At 43.9% G+C, this 25,801-nt stretch overlaps 1 protein-coding gene across 2 annotated transcripts in view; it reads right to left on the bottom strand.

Moving 5' to 3' along the window:
* Positions 1-17,224, bottom strand: part of CNIH2 (cornichon family AMPA receptor auxiliary protein 2) — a 436,455-nt gene extending 419,231 nt beyond the window's left edge. The window contains exon 1 of one of the 2 annotated variants that reach the window (XM_063945176.1): positions 16,203-17,224. In XM_063945176.1, the coding sequence (XP_063801246.1) occupies positions 16,203-16,283 (81 nt within the window). In that variant the 5' untranslated portion in view covers positions 16,284-17,224. The remainder of the gene's footprint in view (positions 1-16,202) is intronic. The other variant, XM_063945174.1, reaches the window with a different exon arrangement.
* Positions 17,225-25,801: the final 8,577 nt, after the last annotated feature.

The raw sequence follows: 25,801 nt of genomic DNA, 5'->3' as shown, positions 1-25,801 counted from the left end.
GTGTGTCCTGTTTTTATTGGGGTATTTTTTTAGTAGTAGTACTACAGGTACCAGCGGGCCCGGTTTTCCTCCGAATGCTGGTACTTGTGGTTCTCCACGTACCAGCTTGCGGGGGAGGCTTGCTGGGACTTGTAGTACTGCTACTAAAAACAATATTCAACACTTGTCAAAAAGGCTATCAGCCCCCCATCCGCCGCCCTTGGATGGGGGGGACAGCCTCGGGCTTCACCCCTGGCCCTTGTGTGGCTGGAGGGGGGGACCCCTTGATTGAAGGGGTCCACACTCCTCCAGGGTACCCCGGCCAGGGGTGACTAGTTGGGTATGTAATGCCAGGGCCGCAGGGACCAATATAAAAGTGTCCCCCGGCTGTGGCATTATGTACCTGGCTAGTGGAGCCCGGTGCTGGTTTTAAAAATACGGGGACACGAAAAATGTAAATCATAATCTCAGCAATCAAGAAAAGTGTGCACTAAAAGAATTGACGGGGAACAAGAATATAATCATCAAACCAGCAGATAAGGGAGGGGGGATTGTCATCCTGGACAAAAGTGACTACGTAGCAGAAACCCTCAGAATATTGGGGGACACGGACACATATGAAACCCTAAAACAAGATCTCACAACCAAGTATAAGAAAAGCCTAGAACACTTACTCATGCAGGGACTGGAAAAAGGAATACTGACTAAGAAGGAACATGGTTTTTTAGACACAACAAATCCCATCATACCAGTCTTTTATTACCTACCCAAGATACACAAAAACCAGACAAAACCACCAGGTCGCCCAATAATATCTGGGATAGGATCTCTCACATCCAACCTATCACAATACATCGACACTTTCTTGCAGCCATACGTACAGACACAAAAATCATATATCAGAGACACCACAGACATCATCAAAACATTGGACAATATGACATGGTCTGAAGACTTCTGGATATGTACTAGCGACGTAACATCACTATATACCATAATCAACCAATCACAGGGATTAGAAGCACTACAGTACTTTCTTGAAAAAGACTCGACTATAGATAGAACACAGACCACTTTCATAATAGACTGTGTGAGATTCATTTTACAACATAACTACTTCTGGTTTGAGGAGACATTCTACAGACAGACCACGGGCACCGCTATGGGGACTAGGTTCGCCCCAAGTTATGCCAACCTCTTCATGAGTAGGTGGGAGGACGAATACATCTGGAGTGGGCACAACTTTGGGGCGAACCTGGTCCTATGGCGAAGGTACATAGACGACGTAATCTTCGTATGGCAGGGCACTGAGGAACGACTGCAAGACTTTCTGGAATATATTAACGCCAACACTAACAACCTGGTATTCACGACTGACTATAGTAAGACGTTAGTTAATTTTCTAGACATCACCGTTTTTATAGAAGGAACCACCATTAACACTAAAACTTTTCAAAAAAGCGTGGACGTGAACAGTTACATCCTCACCACCAGTGGACACCATCCTAATTGGTTACGGAGTATTCCTTCGGGCCAATTTAAAAGAATCAGGAGAAACTGCACAAAAATAGAAGACTATCAGACCCAGGCCAACAAAATGAAAACCCAGTTTCTTAGTAAAGGTTATAAGGAAGACACATTAGACAAAGACATAAAGGAAGTCGAGAAACTAGAAAGAGGGACCCTCCTGACATATAAAAACAATAAAAAAGAACAGACGAAAGACTGGAAAGTAGCATTCCAAACTCAGTACAACAATAAAAATAGAAAACTGGAAAAAATCATTCAAAATCACTGGCACATCCTCTTACAAGACGAAACTCTAGGAGACATATTACCAGCCAAACCAAAGGTGATATACAGGAAGGCACCCAACCTTAAATCCAAAATAACACACAGCCACCTACACAAGAGAGAGACATTACAGACAACTTTATCAGGAAATTTTCTCAGCAAAGGTTTCTTCCATTGCAACTCTTGTCAATACTGTAAAATGAATCATGTTTCCACCAAAGGTACTGCAAGCTTCCAATCAAGTGTCACACAGGAGACATTCGACATCCAGGAACATATATCATGTCAATCTAAGGGTGTCATCTATTTGATCGAATGCCCTTGCCATTTGCAATATATAGGGAGGACAACAAGACCACTAAAAACAAGAACCTCAGAACACTTAAGGAACATAAAGAAAGGCCTAGAAACACACAGTCTCTCAAACCACTTCAGAGAAAAACATAGACAGAAACCAGAAGGGATGAAAGTGATAGGCATAAAAATGGTGAAACAAAATTGGAGAGGGGGGGATTTCATCAGGACAATAAACAAAGAAGAGCTAAAATGGATGTTTACACTAAAGACTCTAAAACCTCATGGGTTAAACTTAGACAATGAGGTAAGAACAATAATTACAGGCAAATGACAATATTTCAAGTACAGAATGGACGTTAGTCTGCATACAGTACACACATTGACCGAAACTCCTACATGTAGGAGTTTTTAAAATCAATAACCCCTACAGTAACGATCATAGGTATTTAACACCAACACGAAAGTAATCGTTTGTATGTGCATACTGATCAACATATTTTTGATATGCGAAATACACATATCTTATTATCTATGGAATATACACGCATCCATTATTTTCTATACACATATATATATATTTCTACTTTATTTATTTTTATTTTTCATTGATTTTATTATTTTTCATTAATCAATTTCATTTATTTATTATCTATTATCTATTTTTTAATTTATTATTATTACTATTATTATTTTATTTCCATTCTATTTCTATTTTCATTATTTTTCATTATTTATTTATTTATTGATTGATTACTTTCCATTCCGTGTTAATCTGATATCAATCTAATATTAATTGCACTATGATGTATAATCGATAACATTGCATATTAACTCAATATTTAACATTTTTAGTGTACTTTCTCATATATAATCACGAATATAAAGAATTAACAGATTAGAACTTATTTAAACTATCACTTCATTTAATCTATTCGTTCCTTTTCCCATCCTATATACTTCTCTTCCATCCACCATCATTACTTTATAAAATACCATCTGATTAACCGGATCCTCCCCCTCCCCTTATTCCCAATATGAAACAATTATCCCAAGCCACTCCCGCTGGATGTGGGCATAAAAAGCCCACACCAAAGATGGCGGAAAAGGACACCCTGATGAAGGCCAACACTGGCCGATACGCGTTGGAGCCAAACGAACATTACTACTTTTACCACTTTCCTACATCAGTTTACCTACTGACCATTTAACTAACAGAGCGCTAGAATAAGAGACCAGAAGGACCGAGGACGGAGAAGGCGACGAGATCTAGACGGGACCCGGAGTAACCCGAGACTGGTCACGCGGACAGACCAACCCGGAAGTGCGGGAGAACGCCGGGCCGTGACCGACACGGAGAAGACCGCTGGCGGAGGGACAAGGAGACGGAGCAGCAGCTAACAGGTAAGGGACTCTGTAGGAGAGGAGAAGGCGCGGCGGACAGCACTAACTGTGCTAGAAGCAGCCCCTACCTCTCTCTCCAAGACTCATGACTGTTCCCCTTCTGTCCAGGGCACCGTGTTGCGCTCATTAGAGCGACATCAGGTTGACCCAGGGCGTAGAGGGGCACAGCCTGTCCGGAGCCCTCACTACCGTAGCACTCTACCCTGACCCCGTATCGCCAGCGGCAACTTAGGGGTACCCCACATATTTTTCTTGGTCCTTTTCTTTTTACCGGATCCAAAGACATAAACTACTTCACCCGAAGCTCTGAACATTCATTCTGCACTTATACTAATTCACTCAGAGGTGGGACGCCACCATTCTGAAGTGATCGACATTATAGAAAATTCCACCTTTACAACAAGGAACTCCATCGCTGTTTTTGACAGCAGAGGAACATCTTCATACCCACAACCCCCCCCCCCCCTTTTTTTCTCTTTTTTTCTCTTTTTATTCCATTCATAGTATTTATAATCATTGTAGAATAAAAAACAGAGTTTTTTCACTTTAAATACTGTTTATTGCATTTGTTTCATTATCAATATTGTGTCATTCATTCTGTTAAGAACAACAAACTGCATATTGTTTTAGGAATCAAACCAATATATACCTCTTTACAGACACCATAGATACCAGGCGCACCTGTGAAAACCCATTGTTAAAAATACGGGGGACCCCTACGCTTTTTGTCCCCCGTATTTTTGGAACCAGGACCAGGCGCAGAGCCCGGTGCTGGTTGATTAAATATGGGGGAACCCCTGTCACTTTTTTCCCCATATTTTTTCAACCAGGACCGGCTCAAAGAGCCCGAGGCTGGTTTTGCTTAGGAGGGAGGACCCCACGCATTTTTTTTCAAAAAAATTTACACTTTCCCACCCCTTCCCACTGATAAACATGCACGGATCTCATGGATCCGTGCATGCATATCAGAACACGGTAAAAAAAAGCAGGTCTGTTTTATTTTAGCACTTTCTTACGATTTGTATTTTTTCACGGCAGTGTTTGGCTATTGCCGGCAGTGTTTGTGAATTACACTTTTTAGTAAATGACCGAGTTCTACCAAATTGCAGGTGTATTTGACCGATGGTGTATTCATTCGTATTTCTCTGACGTCCTAGTGGATGCTGGGAACTCCGTAAGGACCATGGGGAATAGATGGGCTCCGCAGGAGACTGGGCACTCTAAAAAAAGACTAGGTACTATCTGGTGTGCACTGGCTCCTCCCTCTATGCCCCTCCTCCAGACCTCAGTTAGAATCTGTGCCCGGCCAGAGCTGGGTGCTCCTAGTGGGCTCTCCTGAGCTTGCTAGAAAGAAAGTATTTGTTAGGTTTTTTATTTTCAGTGAGATCTGCTGGCAACAGACTCACTGCTACGTGGGACTGAGGGGAGAGAAGCAAACCTACCTGCTTGCAGCTAGCTTGTGCTTCTTAGGCTACTGGACACCATTAGCTCCAGAGGGTTCAAACACAGGGCCTGACCTCGATCGTCCGTTCCCGGAGCCGCGACGCCGTCCCCCTTGCAGAGCCAGAAGACAAAAGAGAAGCGATGAAATCGACGGCAGAAGACTCCTGTCTTCATTAAGGTAGTGCACAGCACCGCAGCTGTGCGCCATTGCTCCCACAGCACACCACACACTCCGGTCACTGTAGGGTGCAGGGCGCTGGGGGGGGGGGGGGGGCGCCCTGGGCAGCAATAAAAATATCTTTGGCATAAAAATACACATAATACAGTCTGTGACTGTATATGTGTAAAACCCCCGCCATTTTTAGTCAGAAACAGGACAGAAGCCCGCCGCTGAGGAGGCGGGGCCTTCTTCCTCAGCACACCAGCGCCATTTTCTCTTCACAGCTCCGCTGGAAGGAAGCTCCCCAGGCTCTCCCCTGCAGTATCCTGGTAAACAAAGGGTGAAAAGAGAGGGGGGGGGGCACATAAATTTAGGCGCAAAATTTGTATATACAGCAGCTACTGGGTAAATACTGAGTTGTAGTGTAATCCCTGGGTTATATAGCGCTGGGGTGTGTGCTGGCATACTCTCTCTCTCTGTCTCTCCAAAGGGCCTTGTGGGGGAACTGTCCTCAAATAGAGCATTCCCTGTGTGTGTGGTGTGTCGGTACGCGTGTGTCGACATGTCTGAGGTAAAAGGCTCCTCTAAGGAGGTGATAGAGCGGATATGTGTGTGAGAGGGTGTCTCCGTCGACAACGCCGACACCTGTTTAGATATGTGTAAGTGCTAAGGTGAATTTATTGCACAAAAGGTTAGGGAACAGACAGGAAATCTACCCATGTCTGTCCCTATGTCACAGAGACTTTCAGAGTCTCTCAATGCTCACTATCCAAAATAACAAACACTGGTATCGACATGGAGTTTTACTCCACTGTCGACTACGATAATGCAAAGTTACAGCCAAGATGGCTAGAAGGTATTCAATATATGATTATTGAAATAATAGATGATTTGCATATCACTGATGACTCATCTGTCCCTGACACGAGAGTACACATGTTTCAGGGGAAGAATGCTGAGGTAAATTTCCCTCCTCTCATGAGGAAAAAGAGCGGGAATCTCCAGACAAGAGACGGCAGCTTCCCACAAGAGAATTCTCAGGCTGTATCCTTTCCCCACTAGGGCCAGGATATGTTGAGAATCTTCCCCTGGGGTGTCCTGTTTGCACAGACGGTAGCACTTGCTATTCTCAGGGATCCTGCAGATAGCGTGCACATTCTAGTATACTACCCAGACCGGCGATTGTGTCGGCATGGGTTTATAGCGCTGTGGCAGCGTGGACGGGTACCTTATCAGCAGAGATTGAGACCCTAGTATGCATATAGATATAAATATATTAAAGATGCTGTCTTAAGTGATAGATATATAGTTATAAAGCATGCCCAAAGAGACATGAGTATACTGGGTCCTAGAGTCAAAGCTATGTCGATCTCTGCTTGACGTGTCCTGTAGAATATGCATTGGACAGATGATGCCGACTTAAGAGGCATATGGAATGCTGAGGATTGTGTGGAGAAGGGTTCTCGGGCCTGGTCTCCACAGCTATAGCTGGTAATTCTGCTAGTTTGCCTTATATTCCTGCACAGCCTAAGAAAGCACGACATTATTAAATGCAGCCTTTCGAATAAAGAAACAAGAAAGTCTGAGGTGCGTCCTTTCTTGTCAGAGCCGGGCATCTAGTTCCCAGGAACAGAAGTCCTCCCCGGCCCCTACAAAAATCCACCAATGTCGCTGGGGCTCCACAGGCGGAGCTAGGCCCGGTGGGGACACGCCTTCGTAAGTTCAGCCACAAGTGGGTTCACTCCCTGTTAGATCCCTGGGCAATAGATATTGTGTCTCAGGGATACAAGCTGGACTGTGAGAAGATGCCCCCTCACCGACGGCCCTGCGGGCTTCCCCCCAAGAGAGGGAGCCAGTGTTAACTGCAATTCACAAATTGTATCTTTAACAGGTGGTGGTCAAGGGTCCCCTCCTTCAACAAGAGGGTGTTATTATTCGACCATGTTGTAATCCCGAAACCAGACGGTTCGGTCAGACCCATATTGAATTAAAAATCCCTGAACATATACCTGAGAAGGTTCAAGTTCAAGATGGAATCGCTAAGAGCGGTCAGTGCAAGCCTAAAAAGGGGGAGACTTTATCGTGAATCGGGACATAAGGGATGCATCCCTTCATGTCCCCATTTATCCACCTCATTAGGCGTACCTCAGAATTGCGGTACGGGATTGTCATTACCAATTTCAGATGTTGCCGTTGGTCTCTCCACGGCCCCGAGAATATTCACCAAGGTAATGGCGGATATGATTGTGCTCATGCGGAAGCAAGGTGTCACTATTATCACGTACTTGGACGATCTCCTCATAAAAGCGAGATCAAGAGAGCAGTTGCTGAACAGCGTATCACTTTCTCTGGAAGTGTAACGGCAACACGGCTGGATTCTATATATTCCAAAGTCGCAGTTGGTTCCTATAACTCATCTGCCTCTCCTAGGCACGATCCTAGACACAGACCAGAAAAGGGTTTATCTCCCGATAGAGAGAGCTCAGGAGCTCATGACACTGGTCGGGAATCTATTAAAACCAAAACAGGTGTCAGTGCATCACTGCACTCGAGTCCTGGGAAGGATGGTGGCATCATACGAGGCCATCCCCTTAGGCGGGTTCCATGCGAGGACCTTCCAATGGGACTTACTGGACAAGTGGTCTGGATCACCTTTTCAGATGCATCGGTTAATCACCCTATCCCCCAGGGCCAGGGTGTCTCTCCTGTGGTGGCTGCAGAGTGCTCACCTTCTCGAGGGCCGCAAATTCGGCATTCAGGACTGGATCCTGGTGACCACGGATGCAAGCCTCCGAGGGTGGGAGGCAGTTACACAGGGAAAAAATTTCCAAGGTCTGTGGTCAAGTCAACAGACTTGCCTTCACATCAATATCCTGGAACTAAGGGCCATATACAACGCCCTAAGTCAAGCGGAGATCCTGCTTCGCGACCAACCGGTTCTGATCCAGTCAGACCGCAGGGGTTCATGTAAACCGCCAAGGCGGCACAAGGAGCAGGGTGGCGAGGGTAGAAGCCACCAGAATTCTTCGCTGGGCAGAGAATCAAGTAAGCGCACTGTCAGCAGTGTTCATTCCGGGAGTGGACATCTGGGAAGCAGACTTCCTCAGCAGGCACGACCTCCACCCGGGAAAGTGGGGACTTCATCAGGAAGTCTTCACGCAGTTTGCAATTTGATGGGAACTGCCTCAGGTGGACTAGATGGCGTCCCACCTCAATAAAAAACTAAAAAAGGTTTTACGCCGGGTCAAGGGACCCTCAGGTGATAGCTGTGGTCGCACTAGTAACACAGTGGGTGTTCCAGTCGGTCTATGTATTCCCTCCTCTTCCTCTCATACCCAAGGGCTGAGAATTGTAATAAAAGGAGGAGTGAGAACAATATTCTTTGCTCCGAATTGGCCAAGAAGGACTCGGTACCCGGAGCTGCAAGAAATGCTCTCAGAGGACCCATGGCTTCTGCCTCTCAGACAAGACATGTTGCAACAGGGGCCCTGTCTGTTCCAAGACTTACCGCGGCTGCATTTGACGGCATGGCGGTTGAACGCCGGATCCTAGCGGAAAAGGGCATTCCGGATGCAGTTATTCCTACGCTGATAAAGGCTAGGAAAGACTTTTTCACTGTATATGGCGAAAATAGGTTGCTTGGTGTGAGGCCGGGAAGGCCCTACAGAGGAATACCAGCGGGGTCGATTCCTGCACTTCCTACAGTCAGGAGTGACTATGGGCCTAAAATTAGGATCCATAAAGGTCAAGATTTTCGGCCCTATACATTTTCTCTCAAAAAGAACTGGCTTCACTGCCTGAAGTTCAGACGTTGTTCCGGGGGTGCTGCATATTCAGCCTCCTTTTGTGCCACCGGTGGCACCTTGGGATCTTAACGTTGTGTTGGATTTCCTGAAATCCCACTGGTTTGAGCCACTTAGGACCGTGGAGCTAAGGTATCTCACGTGGAAAGTGGTCATGCTATTGGCCTTAGCTTCGGCTAGGCGTGTGTCAGAATTGGCGGTTTTGTCATGTAAAAACCCTTATCTGATCTTCCATATGGACAGGGCAGAATTGAGGACTCGTCCCCAATTTCTTCCTAGGGTGGTATCATCGTTTCATTTGAACCAGCCTATTGTGGTGCCTGCGGCTACTAGGGACTTGGAGGATTCCAAGTTGCTGGACGTAGTCCGGGCTTTGAAAATTTATGTTTCCAGAATGGCGGGAGTCAGAAAGTCTGACTCGCTGTTTATTCTGTATGCAGCCAACAAGGTTGGCGCTCCTGCTTCAAAGCAGACTATTGTTCGCTGGATCTATAGCACGATTCAGCTGGTTCACTCTGCGGCTGGATTGCCGCATCAAAAATCGGTGAAAGCCCATTTCACGAGGAAGGTGGGCTCTTCTTGGGCGGCTGCCCGAGGAGTCTCGGCTTTACAGCTTTGCCGAGCTGCTACTTGGTCGGGGTCAAACACGTTTGCTAAGTTCTACAAGTTTGATACCCTGGCTGAGGAGGACCTTGAGTTTGCTCATGCGGTGCTGCAGAGTCATCCGCACTCTCCCCCCCCCCCCCCCCGTTTGGGAGCTTTGGTATAATCCCCATGGTCCTTACAGAGTTCCCAGCATCCACTAGGATGTCAGAGAAAATAAGAATTTACTCACCGGTAATTCTATTTCTCGTAGTCCGTAGTGGATGCTGGGCGCCCGTCCCAAGTACGGACTCTCTGCAATACATGTATATAGTTATTGCTTAACTAAAGGGTTATTGTTATGAGCCATCCGTTAAATGAGGCTCAGTTGTTGTTCATACTGTTAACTGGGTATGGTTATCACAAGTTGTACAGTGTGATTGGTGTGGCTGGTATGAGTCTTACCCTGGATTTCAAATCCTTTCCTTGTTGTGTCAGCTCTCCCGGGCACAGTTTCCCTAACTGAGGTCTGGAGGAGGGGCATAGAGGGAGGAGCCAGTGCACACCAGATAGTACCTAGTCTTTCTTTTAGAGTGCCCAGTCTCCTGCGGAGCCCGTCTATTCCCCATGGTCCTTACTGAGTTCCCAGCATCCACTACGGACTACGAGAAATAGAATTACCGGTAAGTAAAATCTTATTTTTTTTGAGCAGTGTTCTGTGTATATATATATTGGACTTCCAAAAAAATATGAATGCCCTCATCACTGCCGTGATTTGAGTTTAGTAAATTCGTGAGATGACACTTTGAAGAAAAAACACCATCTCGGTCAAAATCGGGACCTTAGTAAATATACCCCACAGTGCTTATATTTATTAAGGCAGTGAGGCACAGCGCCTACTGGGCTTTATTGAATGCCAAGTTGTAAAAAAAAAAAATAATAATAATAATTTTTCTTTTTTCTGTTTTTCCACCTTCACCAAAAACTTTTGTGGGCACCAGCATGCACCAATAAAGGGTTAATGCTGCTATGTCTTAGGAACTCTAGGCTACAATGTAGGCAGTGACAAAAAAACACCAATGTGCTCCAAGGAATAATGCTGCCCCTGTATTACTGTCTGACGCTGGAAAGATTACATTTTGCCTCGTTTGGATTCTAAGCCTGATGGAAAACCCATGGCAGGACTCAGATCCCGGATGTTTAGGTGGGCTCGGTTCTCATCTCAAGTAAAATATATGAAGCTTCAAAAAGAATACTCGAAAGTGTTTACACATGTACTATTCACAAGTTAATATCTCCATGGGACCTGAACATAATGCATTCTGTGAGTGTCATTTTAGTAGTTAGAACATTATAATTACAATTGTACTATTATAGTTAGGCTTGCCATAATATACCCTTAATTCGTGACACCTATGATTTACACAGGTTCTGTGGCTGGCTAAAAACAAACCTACATTTCCCCTGGTTTTAATCAGCCACAGAACCTTTGTAAGTCATAGGTGTCCCTGGTAAATGGGATATTATGGCAAGTCTAATTATAGTATTTTCTAGCAGCAATTGTACAACATACAGGTCAACAGGGTTTTATACTTGTTTCCAAAGACAGGAATCCTGAAAACATGAACTGTTTGAATTACTTGAGGACTGGAGATTAAAACCCCTGGTGTGTGGTTTGATGGGTGGTGGAATTAATTACATGACCTTGTATTTTGTCCAGTAATTACTACTACTCAGGTATTTTACTTCTTTATCTCCTTAAAGTAATATTGACCCTTAATTAACATTCCTTTACTTCTAACCCCTTTTCCCTTGTATTGTACCTCAGTTACCATAAAAAAAACCTGGGTTTGCGATTCAGATTAATTTCCATTATTATCCCTCTACTTTTTTGTTACTTTCTTTTTCTGTCGCTATATCTATGGAATGAGGTTTCTGTTATTTCTATTGATTTTATTCTTGTCAGGAACTGTATTGCACCCAGAAACTAATTCCAGCTGACAGCGCAATCAGCACGCCTTCAGATTGGTGCTATCAATATTCATAGATGTATATTACTGCATATTATATTAACAGTAAACACTGTCATTATGTACATAGGGATATTACAAGCCTGTGGAATAAGTGGATAGAGAACAGAAGCCTTGACCTGGATGCCTGGTACCTACTATCAGAGCCGTAACTAGACTGTTTGGTGCCCTGTGCCAGAAAGAGAATTTGCACTCCCCCCCCCACCCCACACACACACACACTTTTCCAATAGGAACGTAAGAACATAAGGCACACAATGGATCCCAGAGAAAGCCCATGCTATGTTGCCCCTTCCCACATTTTGCTATCCTCTTTATACCACATTTGTGCACTTAACGTGAGAGCTTGCTGTTATTTAGTTACAATACGTTTTATTAAATAACACATTTCAATACTGCCATACACAGGATTAAAACCTATAAACTTGTTGCATTCCAGTCAAACACCCTACTCATTGGTCTATTTGATCCTGCATAGAAACTATGAGATTTCTAACAATATTAAGCTAATGTACTTGTACTTTGTAAAAAAAAAATCATTGCAATTGAGCAGAACTATGTAATGTGCAGCCACACATCCAATCTCTTGCAGCCACATACGACATAGATCTGCTCAGCTGCAATGATGATAATTTTTTCACAAAGTACAAGGTGAGCTTCAAATAGAATTCTCTAGCTTAGATCTATTTATCTTTCTATGTAAGATCAGATAGCTTAATGAATAGAGTGTCTGACTGCAATGCCAAAAACAATGGATTCGAGTTCCGGGTATGTCAGCATCTTGAAATGTAATAAAGGACAGTGTGACTGAATAACAAAGAAATCTCAAGTTGAGTTCATGAATGTTGTATAGGTATTAGCGAAGGTAGGAGTCAGGAGTTGCTGGGCTTCAAAAAGGGGGCAAGCTGCAAGTGAAAATAATTCAAACAGATAAATAACAAGTGCTGCCAACAGCGCCCCCTACCCTGCAGCGCTATGTGCGGTGCACTCTCCGCACACACCTAGTTATGGCCCTACCTACTGTACACACCAACTCTGCATCCAGCAGCATTCATTGCTATGTGCCAAATTTGTTTGGCTACATGGCCTCTCTTGCAGTCTTGTAAGCCATGTTTATAATAAATGCTATTTACAGTTGTTTAAATAGGAATAACTAATAAATGTAAGTTTCCAAATCATTTATCCCAAATTGGAAATGTAATTTTCTTTTAAATCTTTGATTCTAGAAATAATTCAATAAGATAAAAACTATTAAAATGAATCCAAGAAGTTTAATCATTAATCCCTATTTTTGTAGCAAAACATCAGGGAATGTAAATTCTTAGTAAATGAGTGTCACTAAAGTTCAAGTTGAAGAGTCATCAAAGTTTACTAAATTATGGTTTGAACTAATTGCATTTACTAATTACAAGAGAAACTGAAGGCGATTTTACTTTATAATTGTAGTTAATAGTTACATATCCTGCTTGTTAGTTCTGTGCTTAGGAATGGCGATGGAAGGCGCTCCGCCAACCATTTTGCTTAATGTAATGTCAGCTGTATATAAGTGCCTTATGCACCCAGTTATATTTGTCATAGTAATCCTAGCTCTATTAAACCCAGTGAATGCTGAGTGAAAATTAGCCCAAGCCTATGGCACAAACACCTTGGTGCCACAACCTAAAAGCTTTCCATCTATAATTGTCTGATTATCTGACACATTTTTAAATTGATCAGTAATCATCTGCTGATTGATGCAGCAGAGAGTTCTGGTTTACCAAATTTATTGTCATGCAAACCTGTATCTACCTACTGTAATGTGTGGTATTCAGTCATGGATCAACACAATAAGACAAAGTATTATCAATTTGGATTAACAAATGTTTGTTTAACCCCTATTTGACACTGATCAGTAAAGGAACACAAAGGATTTACATCTCATTTTATGCATATGTAACACTGGATTGCAATAGTATATTCAATTTAATAATTCCAGTAATAAATGACCAGTTCAGTGCAGAGAATGTGAGTATTCCTGGCTATGGATTTAGCAGAACTTGCCTCCTGAATAAGTCATATTCATTGATTTAGACTAAACTTAAGGGAACAGTCTTATATTCATAAGGTTTGCGCATAAATCCCAGGCAGAGAGAAGGATATTTTTGTGAGATCATACAGTTAGTACTTCAAGGAATATATGTTTTTGGCTGCAATTCCAATCCTATGTACTTTTTTATTACAGTTGGAAAAGCTTTCAGAATAACCTATTTTTTTTTTAAATGTGTCACTAATGTATATGGATACAAAATGTAAATATTACTGCTGCCTCATAATTGATAATAAAAATAACATGTAATAGATCTCTGCCTGTATGTTGAAATATCCAAGGAAATATAGTTACTCTCAGATATTAAGCAAAATACATGGAAGAAGGAGCAGAGAAAGGAAAACAGGATTAAAAGCATGAGAAATCAGACAAGTGACTGAAGATAACAGGAATCAATAGGAGGTATGGATATACCTGACATAAGAAACATTTGGTGGATGTATAGTTGCTTATAGCAAATTGATGGCTGGATTTGTGTTGTACATAGGACATGGTTACTTCTTTGGGTACCCCTTTATAAACATATGCAGTTTCCATGGATACCAGATCAGTCTCCACAGCAACAGAAAGAAGCAGAAACATAAAGGATGAACACATGGGGGAGGGTGGGGGCTAATAAAATGTGGCACACACAATTACACACTACACACATTGTGACACAGGGATACTGATACATTTACACACATATATTGGAAAAGAAACTGAGACATATGTGCATTTATTAATCAGCACAGAAAATGAGCGAGCTACATTAACTTACAGCGGCAACAGTGTGTGACACAGTACACAATGAAATGTATATATGGCACACTTTGAGGATGGCTTATGAATCACAGAAAAAATCAGCGTGACTGTGATCAGCTACATAAAAGAAACACAGAAATGCACTGAGATTACATCATGAAGAGAGGTCAATGGCAAATGGAACATACTGTACTGGCTATTCACTACAAGGATGTACTTAATAGCATATACAGACAAAAGATTGAGTATAAAGTATGCATATATTTGTTACTGAGTATGGAAAAAGCATTTCCTCAATCATTCACATATATTGTTGATTGAACAGTTTGATTTGTAGGTAATATACAACATATTATTTTTGGAGAATCCAAATATCTTATTCCCCTCAAGCCTTGGAGAGTGATAAATTGCACAGTGATAAAGTACCAACTAACCAGATTCTAACTGTCATGTTACAGGCTATGTTTAAAAAATGACAGTTATTAGCTGATTGGTTGGTACTTTATCACCGTGCAATTTATCACTCTCCAAGGCTTGATAAATCGGGACCTATATATACAAGTAATTACTCTATACAAAGACATTAACAACAATGCGTGAAACAATTTGACTCCCATAGTCGGTCTGATTCAGAGGCAGGCGCAAATTGGGAATGTGCCGCGTCTTAGGACACAGCAGATCTGAGAAGATATGCAAGTGCGGCAAAGCCATCTTTCGCTAAGAGATGCCCAGTGGCGGCTTCACAGATCTGCTGCTTGCGTCTGAAGACAGTATTGGTTGCATATTGGGAACATCGTCGGCCCGCTGACAACCCCATGGTTTCTCTGAATGCCGTTGCAACTGAGACAATGGGGGCCAGAAGCGTTGCATCCGAAGATGCAGTCGCTGGCTGTGACATGTCCCCAAAATGGTCATGGCACAACTGCGATTATGTCGCCAGTCCCCATTACCTTCCCAAACGGTTGCTGGCTATTAATCAAACTGCATCTAAGTAAATACTGAAATTGGCGTTGCAAGACCATAGTGACACAATCACTCAGACACATGTGCAATAAACAAAATATCGGCCAGTTGTGAAAGTACTGAAATGCGTCCACCTTTGAATCAGGCCTGGGGTCACTTATTGGTGCTTTCCACTGTTCGCAGCCATATTGTTCCACAACCCCAGAAAATACAACCTATTGTTACAAATATTGTTGTACATTAACTGTCACACTACATAATTAGTATGCAAACAATGGATAACACTATTATTAATCATACTGTATTAACAAGACATTTACAAGATAAGACATCATTGTATTCATAGTTACATAAACATTATTTCACAGCACTATATCAATATAACTAGATACACAATTGGGAGGTTACACAGTGAGTCATGCATAGTGTTAATGACTTGATAAAGCACAAGGACAGCTGTGACTTGGGCAGTGGAGTATACAGAGGTACACCTGCGACCTGCACACATTACATGCATATCTACAAACACAAACATAACTAGGTATATACAGAACAAGGTTACTGCTTAACAGAACACTAACTGTATTGGCAGACAGATTGTCAGAACACTGTTGCCACCCTATATTCCCATACTAACAGTCCTCCCACTCTCTTTTGCCATAGGCCATCTTATCTGTTTCTTTTTGCCCATGGTCAAGCTACTTCCTTGAAATCCTCTTAAATCTATCCTAGTCACTTGCTGTCCAACATATTGTTCACCACTGTTCACTAGGTGTGTCTTCTTACTGTTGGTTAAAACAATTGATTATCCCCTATGCCCTTATTTGTGTCGGTTGGTGTGGTCTAAACACACTACTGCTGAGATACTAATTCCCCTTTCACTGTACACCCCCTGCCACCCCTGCAGTTGTGAAACTCACGTGCCAGATGATGAAAAAGATGAGAGAAGCACAGAGGACGAGTGTCAGCATGTAACAGAACGCAGCAAAGGTGAACGCCATCTCTGGTTGAGAGACTGTTGAAAGCGATATCGTTCTGAGAGACTACTCTTCAAGTAGGTGGAAAGAGATTGCCAGGAGAGGCCACTTTTTTGAGTGTGTCACCAGAGAGTGCTCAAAGAGGCTTTGTTTGAATAATCCAAATTCTGTGGATACAAGTCCATCTGATCAGCAAGGGCTAAGAGTAGCCTTATAGTGTTAGAGCTTCCAGAGCGTGCTGTTAAAGAATTCACAGAGGACAGTCAATGAGTTGAGCCCTAAGAGACTGTTAATGAACCTCCTTGTGACAGTCTCCAAATATTGTTAGAGAACTGGTAAATAAATGAGGTAGCTAGGGCCACTGCAGGTTAGAAAGTAATAGCAGGAATGAAAATGATATAGCAGCTAGTGAGGGATACTGTAGGTACAGTAATGATGTATCTGCATGACAATACTGCTAAATTAGTAAAACAGTTATTTGGTCTATGAGATTTAGCCTTAAAGGAGACAATTGCTAAAAAAGAAAGATCTCAATCCTATGATAAACAGCGTCTCGTCTGCTCCATACGTCTCTCATTGTGTGGATGTTTGTGGTACTTTACATACAAGTGTAATCAATGAGTCTTCATGTATGTGTGTATGTCTTTGTTTGTACATATCATTAGTTTAGTTTCAATGTCTTTTCTCCTCTTCGTCTATTTTGCATCGGTATTCTTTGTCTGTAACTCAATGTCTCTCACCTCTTTGTTGCATGTTTCTTTTCAGATGCCTTTCCTCTTAAATAAGCTGTTTTCCTCTGCTCCCTGTGTGCATCCCTATCTGTGCTGTAAGAGGAGCTCTATGTAAAGTCACAGATAACACCAGCACATCTTGGTCACACTCTGATCCTTGCTCTGTACTCTCAGTCTCCCTGTCTAATTCTCTTCAATACCTTGCACTCCTCTAGCTTGCTTGCTTCGTTCTCCCTCCCAAGTTCAATCTCTCCCTCCCACTCTCTGTCATACCCCCTCCCTTGTTCTCTAATTCCCTCTTTACCTTTCCGCAAACTCTCTGTTCTGATCTATCTATCTATCTATCTATCTATCTATCTATCTATCTATCCATCCATCTATCTATCTATCTATCTATCTATCTATCTATCTTTTATTTATTTATTTATTTATTTATTTATTTATTGAGTTTTTCTTGCAAAATCTTCATTTTGCATTACTTTTCTCTTTTTTGTTTGAGAAGTCCTTCATTTCATTTTTGTAAAAAAAAAACAATATTGTGATACACTTTAAGGGAGATAGTTATCAAAGCTTGTCGAGAGATAAAGTACCAACCAGCCAACTTCTGTAATTGTACATATTGTGTACTCATTTATTATTATTATAATATTTTATTTATAAGGTGCCACAAATGTCTCGCAGTGCCGTACATACGGCAGACATTAGAACAATACAGGGTACACAGAACGTAACATTACAGTAACTAAAAACCTAAAACAGAGCACAGATAACAATCAGCACCACAATCTCAGTACACAATACAGCGGAGATGTTAGGAAGCACAGGAGTAACCTGCGTACTACTAGGGGCATGCAGCTGTTGAAAGAGATGAACAGTTACGAGTGAGAGGAGTTGTGGGTATAGACAGTTCCTGAGTAGGAGAGAGCTGTATTTGAAGTGTGAGAGAAGAGGGCTGGCAGAACAGGAGGGCAGAGAGCTCTTCTCCATGGAGCTCCCAATCTAGGGGGAGGGGTGAGATGGACAGGTGACATGAAAGTCATCAATGTGCACCACAAAACACCTTGATTGACAGCACATATGAAGCTGCTGGCCTATTCTCAGGTACAACCTGCTGCCTCTTTAGAAGAACCAGTCCTTTCACTAAATGATACTTTTCTATTTTCTCCTAACACACTGTTTAACCTATGAGAGCCACCAAGACTTCTGATGGGCCTGGGTGCTGGAGGGCACAGTCATAGAAGGCGGTATAATCCCCCCCTTCCTCATTTAGTACATTACTAAGGTATGCACTGCTGCAAAGTACTTACAGGGGGCGTGGTCCCTCCAGGCTAATGTAGCTTAATCATAATAACGGGATGTAGTTAATATCTCGGCTGTCATAATACAGACGCCAGGATCCCGACAGCCGAGAATGCCGACGGCTGCGCCAGGGCTATTCCCACTTGTGGTTGTCCATGACACCCAAAGAGTGGGAATAGAACCTGTGGCGAGCACAGCGAGCCACCGAACCCGCAAAGGGGCTTTCTATCACTCACCCAGCCAGGGTCCCGGTGTCGGTATACTGACCTCTGGGATCCTGGTTGCCGGGATTCCGTCCCCAACCCACAATCACACTGTGCCCAAAAATGGGATTCTCTGCCACAGTGCAGCTGAATTGAAGGAAATTGCATCTTATTATAAATATAGACGGGTGACCTAAAACTGCCTGCTCACATGTGGTGGTAATGACAAGTATTTCTGCATAATGGAAGTTGCTGTGCACCCCTCCACACAGTAAGGAACTAAGGAACACACCTACACTGTAGATATGCGTTCTACCTTTTATCTCATTTCAATATCACCCCACAAAATGAAATGCACTACTCTGAAAATTAAGAGAACCAGTGCATACTCTGGACTTAAAAAGAAATACTGCCATTTCACCAATCTCCTCCCATCGACCAGCGTCATTTCTGTACATCTGCAAATGCCTTAGTCTTGCTTCGCAAATACACGCTTTTCTGCTTCTGTGCTATTGAGGTACCAGTTCCTTCAGAGAGGATTTTAGGATTTTTTGCTGTCCATTTTTGTTTTGCCTTGTAAATGAGGTTTAATGCCTTCAGTGAAACTATTGTATCATAGCATCCAGATAATTAGTACCGTACGTAAAAGGCATATAGAATGAGAGTGACATCTAGTGGATACAATTTGGCATTGCATTCGACAGTTAAGTACTTGAGAGAAATTTCTCATACCACGTGATTTTACGCACAGACGTCAGCGATATCTGTTCCTGTCACCTCATATAATGATACAAGTTAATGGATGCTACTATGATAGAAGACTGCTGGAAACAGAGGCGTAACTAGGGTTTTTGGAGCCCAGGGCAAGATGGAAAATGGCGCCCCCCCCCCCCCCCCCCCAAAAAAAAAAAAACAGCAAAAGAAGCATGTGCGCGCGTCGACAAAATGGGCGTGGCCACACTCCAGAAGGGGCGTGGCCATGCGCCAGAAGGGGTGTGGCCACTGAAAATGGCCCACGGTGCCAGTTACATTGCCCCACAGTGCCAGATACAATGCCAGATACATGCCCCACAGTGCCAGATACATTGCCCCACAGTGCCAGTTTCATTGCCAGATACATTGCCCCACAGTGCCAGTTACATTGCCAGATACATTGCCCCACAGTGCCAGTTACATTGCCCCACAGTGCCAGATACATGCCCCACAGTGCCCAACTGTGCCAGATACATGCCCCACTGTGCCAAATACATGCCCCACTGTGCCAGATACATGCCCCACTGTGCCAGATACATGCCCCATTGTGCCCTACTGTGCCAGATACATGCCCCTCTGTGCCAGATACATGCCCCACTGTGCCAGATACATGCCCCACTGTGCCAGATACATGCCCCACTGTGCCAGATACATGCCCCACTGTGCGGCCCCTCCGGTCACTCACCTGCTGTTGTGTCTGTGAGGGGAGGAGAGCGCAGCGTCGCGCCTCTCCTTCCCCTCACCGTTCCTGGTCTCCGGCGGCTGTGTGGCGCCGGTTCGCCAGCCAATCAGAGCTCGCGGACCGGCAGCCAATCAGGAGCCGGTCCGCAAGCTCTGATTGGCTAACGCCGGAGACCGGACACACGCAGCGCTGCTGGCAGCGCTGCTAGTGCTCTGGCGGCGGTGAGGGGAGGGAGAGACGCTGCGCTCTCCTCCCCTCACATTTCGGCGTGATGGGGGCGAGTGGGGCATGATGCCCTGGCCGCCGGTGGCGCCCCCCTCTCCTGGGCCTGCCAAGGCGCCCAGGGCACGTGCCCCACTCGCCCTACCCTTGTTACGCCTCTGGCTGGAAATCACAGATTATCATACAGTATACACAGCATGATTAAAGGAACATGTGTTCGAACACATATGAATATTTTTAGCTTCTGAAAAACTCTATTCAAATTATTTAAGGAAATGACCACAAAGTTACATCGCTTGGTGAAAGTGTATGCCGTATATTTAGGTTTTTAGAAATTGTTGGCAATGGGCCCAGGGGCAAATGCAGGATTTCTGGAGGGGGATTTTTGCAAGCCCATGAAGGATGCATAATTAGGATGTAACAAGCTATAGTCTGCCCCAGCAAAGTACAGTTTATATAATACAGTAAAGTACCTCAGACATAATCAGGCCCAATGATCACGGTAAGCCACTTACCAGACTCTCTCTGGTGCAATGATTGACCAACAGTAAAAGAAAGGAAAATGGTGACCTCACAGACAATAATATTTGTATTATCCTTCCCCAATTTTATTTACTAGGATTTGATACCTGTTTTAACTACGGGAAGGTGCACCCAGGAAGTTTACATAATTGTACAACATACTGTACACAAAAGAAAGTATTCCCATTAAGGGACACTCACGGACTAATATCACAAGCTTTATTAATACTGTAATAGTCAGCTACTGTATATTCGGTGACCATAAATTTTTTTACAATTTTACATTTATTTCAGGGTTTTTTTTAAAAACAGTGACATATAAGGTGATAAATGTGAAATAGTGACAAATGTGTGAAATAACTAATTAAAATACTACTGTATAACCACTGTCTGTTTGTGTTATTTCAGTGGCATAATATCTTGTGACAAATCTCATTAACAAATCAAGCCTTAGCAGGAACCTGTCAGTCAGACTGGTCCCCACGAGGTCTTTGCTATCGCAGTTCTACATGTATTATGAGCAGTTTCCCCCCTCCATGAACAAACAGCACAGTACAGTACAGGCAAAGCCAGCACCCAGGTAACCCTCACCGGCCCAGCTGAGGCCAGTATCTCTGTTTTCCACCAGCAGGCATTAGAGAAACCCTGTGGTTGCTCAGAATGTCATGGCAGCAGGTACCAGTAGAACTGTGTCTTCCAACACAATCCCTGACACCAGCACGCCCCCAACATGCCCGCCAACAAAAGCCACCCCTAAGACATGCCTATTGGAATTGAATGGATCTCCAATGTGAGTGACAAATGTACCAACCACTTCAGCAACACTCCCGCTACTATAACACTTTCAAGATGGACCATCTCTGTGTGTCTGACTGGCCACCTCCCAAAACATTTCCAATACATTTCTGATACCGTGCATCTGACTCACAACTGTACCTCTGTGAATGCACAGTCTAATGCATGCACCATAGATGTTTTTATGGTTTTTCAACCACGTGCGGTAGCAGAGAATTATTAGAATAAGGCCCACATCTCCTATCAAATAAGACAATAAAAACAATAGACACAATACAATCACCATGCTTTAGTGGCATAAATCCCAGTGGAAAACAACCCGGAATGTAGATCACTAATGCAGTCACATTTGAGGACTAGAAGAAGCCGATTTTCTTGTGGACAGCACCTTCAACCAATCACTAACCAAAGGTCAACGAGGAGTAGAGACAGATTTAGCAGAATGAGCATGTTGACTGACAGTCATGGTGTCTCGTGTGGAGGCTGGCAGAGAGTCCCTTAGAACAAAGAAGACGCTGAACCTCGTCCAGGGTCTTGGCTGGATGGAATCTATTTTGGTTATTTTATCATGATACAAAAATGAAATCCCCAGCGGTAGTGGTAGCGAATGTTACTGTCTCTAAGCAGAGAAGTGATAGGATTGAAATCTCTCCTTTTAAAAAGTGAAGCTGGAGCAATATACTGTGTACCTGAAGTGAATGCACTTGAAACGACACAGACGGAAGCTTCCTGGTCTCACCGAGAATGTCCTATTTAGCAGTATAGTAGTGACAACAAAGAATAACATCTCTAGGCTGAAAAAAAGTCCTGGGATTAAGGGGGCGGAGGGTCCTATGCGCTTTGTCTAGCATGAGATGGTCCTCAGGAGCAGCAGGAGACAGGTGAGTAAAAAGCTTTTTAGGTATTTATCTTGGAGGGCAATTCAACCTCCTCTGGGATGCCCCTGATACAGAGGTTATTACTTCTAACTTTGTTGTCTTGGTCTTATTGATGTTGCAGAAGAAGCACGTCTTGTTTCAGACTTTGAAGTTCAACATCTGTCGCTTGTTGCGAAAAGATCACGTCATCTAATTTGGATTCAAGGTGATCACTCCTGCCACCAAGGTCATTAATCTCAGCCTTAAGAAAATTAACTGCTTTATAAACTTCCAATCAGACTGCTTGAACAGCCAGGCTGCGCAGGTAGGAGTCGTTGTCTAATCGATTCTTTCACAATTAAATTGCAGGGCAGTGCAACACACAAACTGTGCACCCTTGTCCTGTGCTTGGTGGCCCCCAGCATGTGAGTAGATGGATGCAGATTTTGCTGCGGAAGCAAGATCTGCGTCCATCTCAGAATAGCCCCTCACAGTCCATATAAATAACCAGCACAACGCTGAGTGGAATCCAAGAAGACAGTAAACAGTGAGTACAGCAGCAGATGGGATGAACCACAGGTACACCGGACGGACTTGAAGTTAAGTGTTGGTGGCAAGTCTGTGTGCAGTGTGGTAGCCACAGAGCTGTTAAATATTTACACAGTGGTAATGAAGTTCACTGAAGGTTGGCAGCGTGGAAGCAGCAACGCTGATAGATGTAATACAGGAAGGTGGAATTCAGGTAATGGCAGTAGTACATGGGGAGTAGAGTAATCACTGGAACAAACACAGGATATGCTGGAGCCTAGAACAATCCTTTAGAAAGGAACACAGTTGTTCAGGCAATGAGCTGTTCCTTGAGTCAGGTTGATATTAGTGATGAGCACCGGAAATTTTTCGGGTTTTGTGTTTTGGTTTTGGGTTCGGTTCCGCGGCCGTGTTTTGGGTTCGAACGCGTTTTGGCAAAACCTCACCGAATTTTATTTGTCGGATTCGGGTGTGTTTTGGATTCGGGTGTTTTTTTCAAAAAACCCTAAAAAACAGCTTAAATCATAGAATTTGGGGGTCATTTTGATCCCAAAGTATTATTAACCTCAATAACCATAATTTCCACTCATTTTCAGTCTATTCTGAACACCTCACACCTCACAATATTATTTTTAGTCCTAAAATTTGCACCGAGGTCGCTGGATGGCTAAGCTAAGCGACCCAAGTGGCCGACACAAACACCTGGCCCATCTAGGAGTGGCACTGCAGTGTCACGCAGGATGGCCCTTCCAAAAAACACTCCCCAAACAGCACATGACGCAAAGAAAAAAAGAGGCGCAATGAGGTAGCTGTGTGAGTAAGCTAAGCGACCCTAGTGGCCGACACAAACACCTGGCCCATCTAGGAGTGGCACTGCAGTGTCACGCAGGATGGCCCTTCCAAAAAACACTCCCCAAACAGCACATGACGCAAAGAAAAAAAGAGGCGCAATGAGGTAGCTGTGTGAGTAAGCTAAGCGACCCTAGTGGCCGACACAAACACCTGGCCCATCTAGGAGTGGCACTGCAGTGTCACGCAGGATGGCCCTTCCAAAAAACACTCCCCAAACAGCACATGACGCAAAGAAAAAAAGAGGCGCAATGAGGTAGCTGTGTGAGTAAGCTAAGCGACCCTAGTGGCCGACACAAACACCTGGCCCATCTAGGAGTGGCACTGCAGTGTCACGCAGGATGGCCCTTCCAAAAAACACCCCCCAAACAGCACATGATGCAAAGAAAAATGAAAGAAAAAAGAGGTGCAAGATGGAATTGTCCTTGGGCCCTCCCACCCACCCTTATGTTGTATAAACAGGACATGCACACTTTAACCAACCCATCATTTCAGTGACAGGGTCTGCCACACGACTGTGACTGAAATGACGGGTTGGTTTGGACCCCCACCAAAAAATAAGAATTTACTTACCGATAATTCTATTTCTCGTAGTCCGTAGTGGATGCTGGGGACTCCGTAAGGACCATGGGGAATAGCGGCTCCGCAGGAGACTGGGCACAAAAGTAAAGCTTTAGAACTACCTGGTGTGCACTGGCTCCTCCCCCCATGACCCTCCTCCAAGCCTCAGTTAGGATACTGTGCCCGGACGAGCGTACACAATAAGGAAGGATTTTGAATCCCGGGTAAGACTCATACCAGCCACACCAATCACACTGTATAACTCGTGATCTAAACCCAGTTAACAGCATGATAACAGAGGAGCCTCTAGAAAAGATGGCTCACTACAGCAATAACCCGATTTTTTTGGTAACAATAACTATGTACCAGTATTGCAGACAATCCGCACTTGGGATGGGCGCCCAGCATCCACTACGGACTACGAGAAATAGAATTATCGGTAAGTAAATTCTTATTTTCTCTAACGTCCTAAGTGGATGCTGGGGACTCCGTAAGGACCATGGGGATTTTACCAAAGCTCCCAAACGGGCGGGAGAGTGCGGATGACTCTGCAGCACCAAATGAGAGAACTCCAGGTCCTCCTCAGCCAGGTTATCAATTTTGTAGAATTTTACAAACGTATTTGCTCCTGACCAAGTAGCTGCTCGGCAAAGTTGTAAAGCCGAGACCCCTCGGGCAGCCGCCCAAGATGAGCCCATCTTCCTTGTGGAGTGGGCATTTACAGATTTTTGGCTGTGGCAGGCCTGCCACAGAATGTGCAAGCTGAATTGTACTACAAATCCAACGAGCAATAGTCTGCTTAGAAGCAGGAGCACCCAGCCTGTTGGGTGCATACAGGATAAACAGCGAGTCAGATTTTCTGACTCCAGCCGTCCTGGAAACATATATTTTCAGGGCCCTGACAACGTCTAGCACTTGGAGTCCTCCAAGTCCCTAGTAGCCGCAGGCACCACAATAGATTGGTTCAGGTGAAACGCTGAAACCACCTTAGGGAGAAACTGAGGACGAGTCCTCAATTCCGCCCTGTCCGAATGGAAAATCAGATAAGGGCTTTTACAGGATAAAGCCGCCAATTCTGACACGCGCCTGGCCCAGGCCAGGGCCAACAGCATGACCACTTTCCATGTGAGATATTTTAACTCCACAGATTTAAGTGGTTCAACCCAATGTGACTTTTGGAACCCAAAAATTACATTGAGATCCCAAGGTGCCACTGGAGGCACAAAAGGAGGCTGTATATGCAGTACCCCTTTTACAAACGTCTGAACTTCAGGGACTGAAGCTAGTTCTTTTTGGAAGAAAATTGACAGGGCCGAAATTTGAACCTTAATGGACCCCAATTTCAGGTCCATAGACACTCCTGTTTGCAGGAAATGTAGGAATCGACCCAGTTGAATTTCCTCCGTCGGGCCTTACTGGCCTCGCACCACGCAACATATTTTTGCCAAATGCGGTGATAATGTTTTGCGGTTACATCCTTCCTGGCTTTGATCAGGATAGGGATGACTTCATCCGGAATGCCTTTTTTCCTTCAGGATCC

Source organism: Pseudophryne corroboree, chromosome 11 (genome assembly GCF_028390025.1).
Source record: "Pseudophryne corroboree isolate aPseCor3 chromosome 11, aPseCor3.hap2, whole genome shotgun sequence".
Classification (NCBI taxonomy): domain Eukaryota; kingdom Metazoa; phylum Chordata; class Amphibia; order Anura; family Myobatrachidae; genus Pseudophryne; species Pseudophryne corroboree.
The sequence above is the reverse complement of the archived record's forward strand: the minus strand, read 5'-3'. Positions and strand labels throughout refer to the sequence as shown.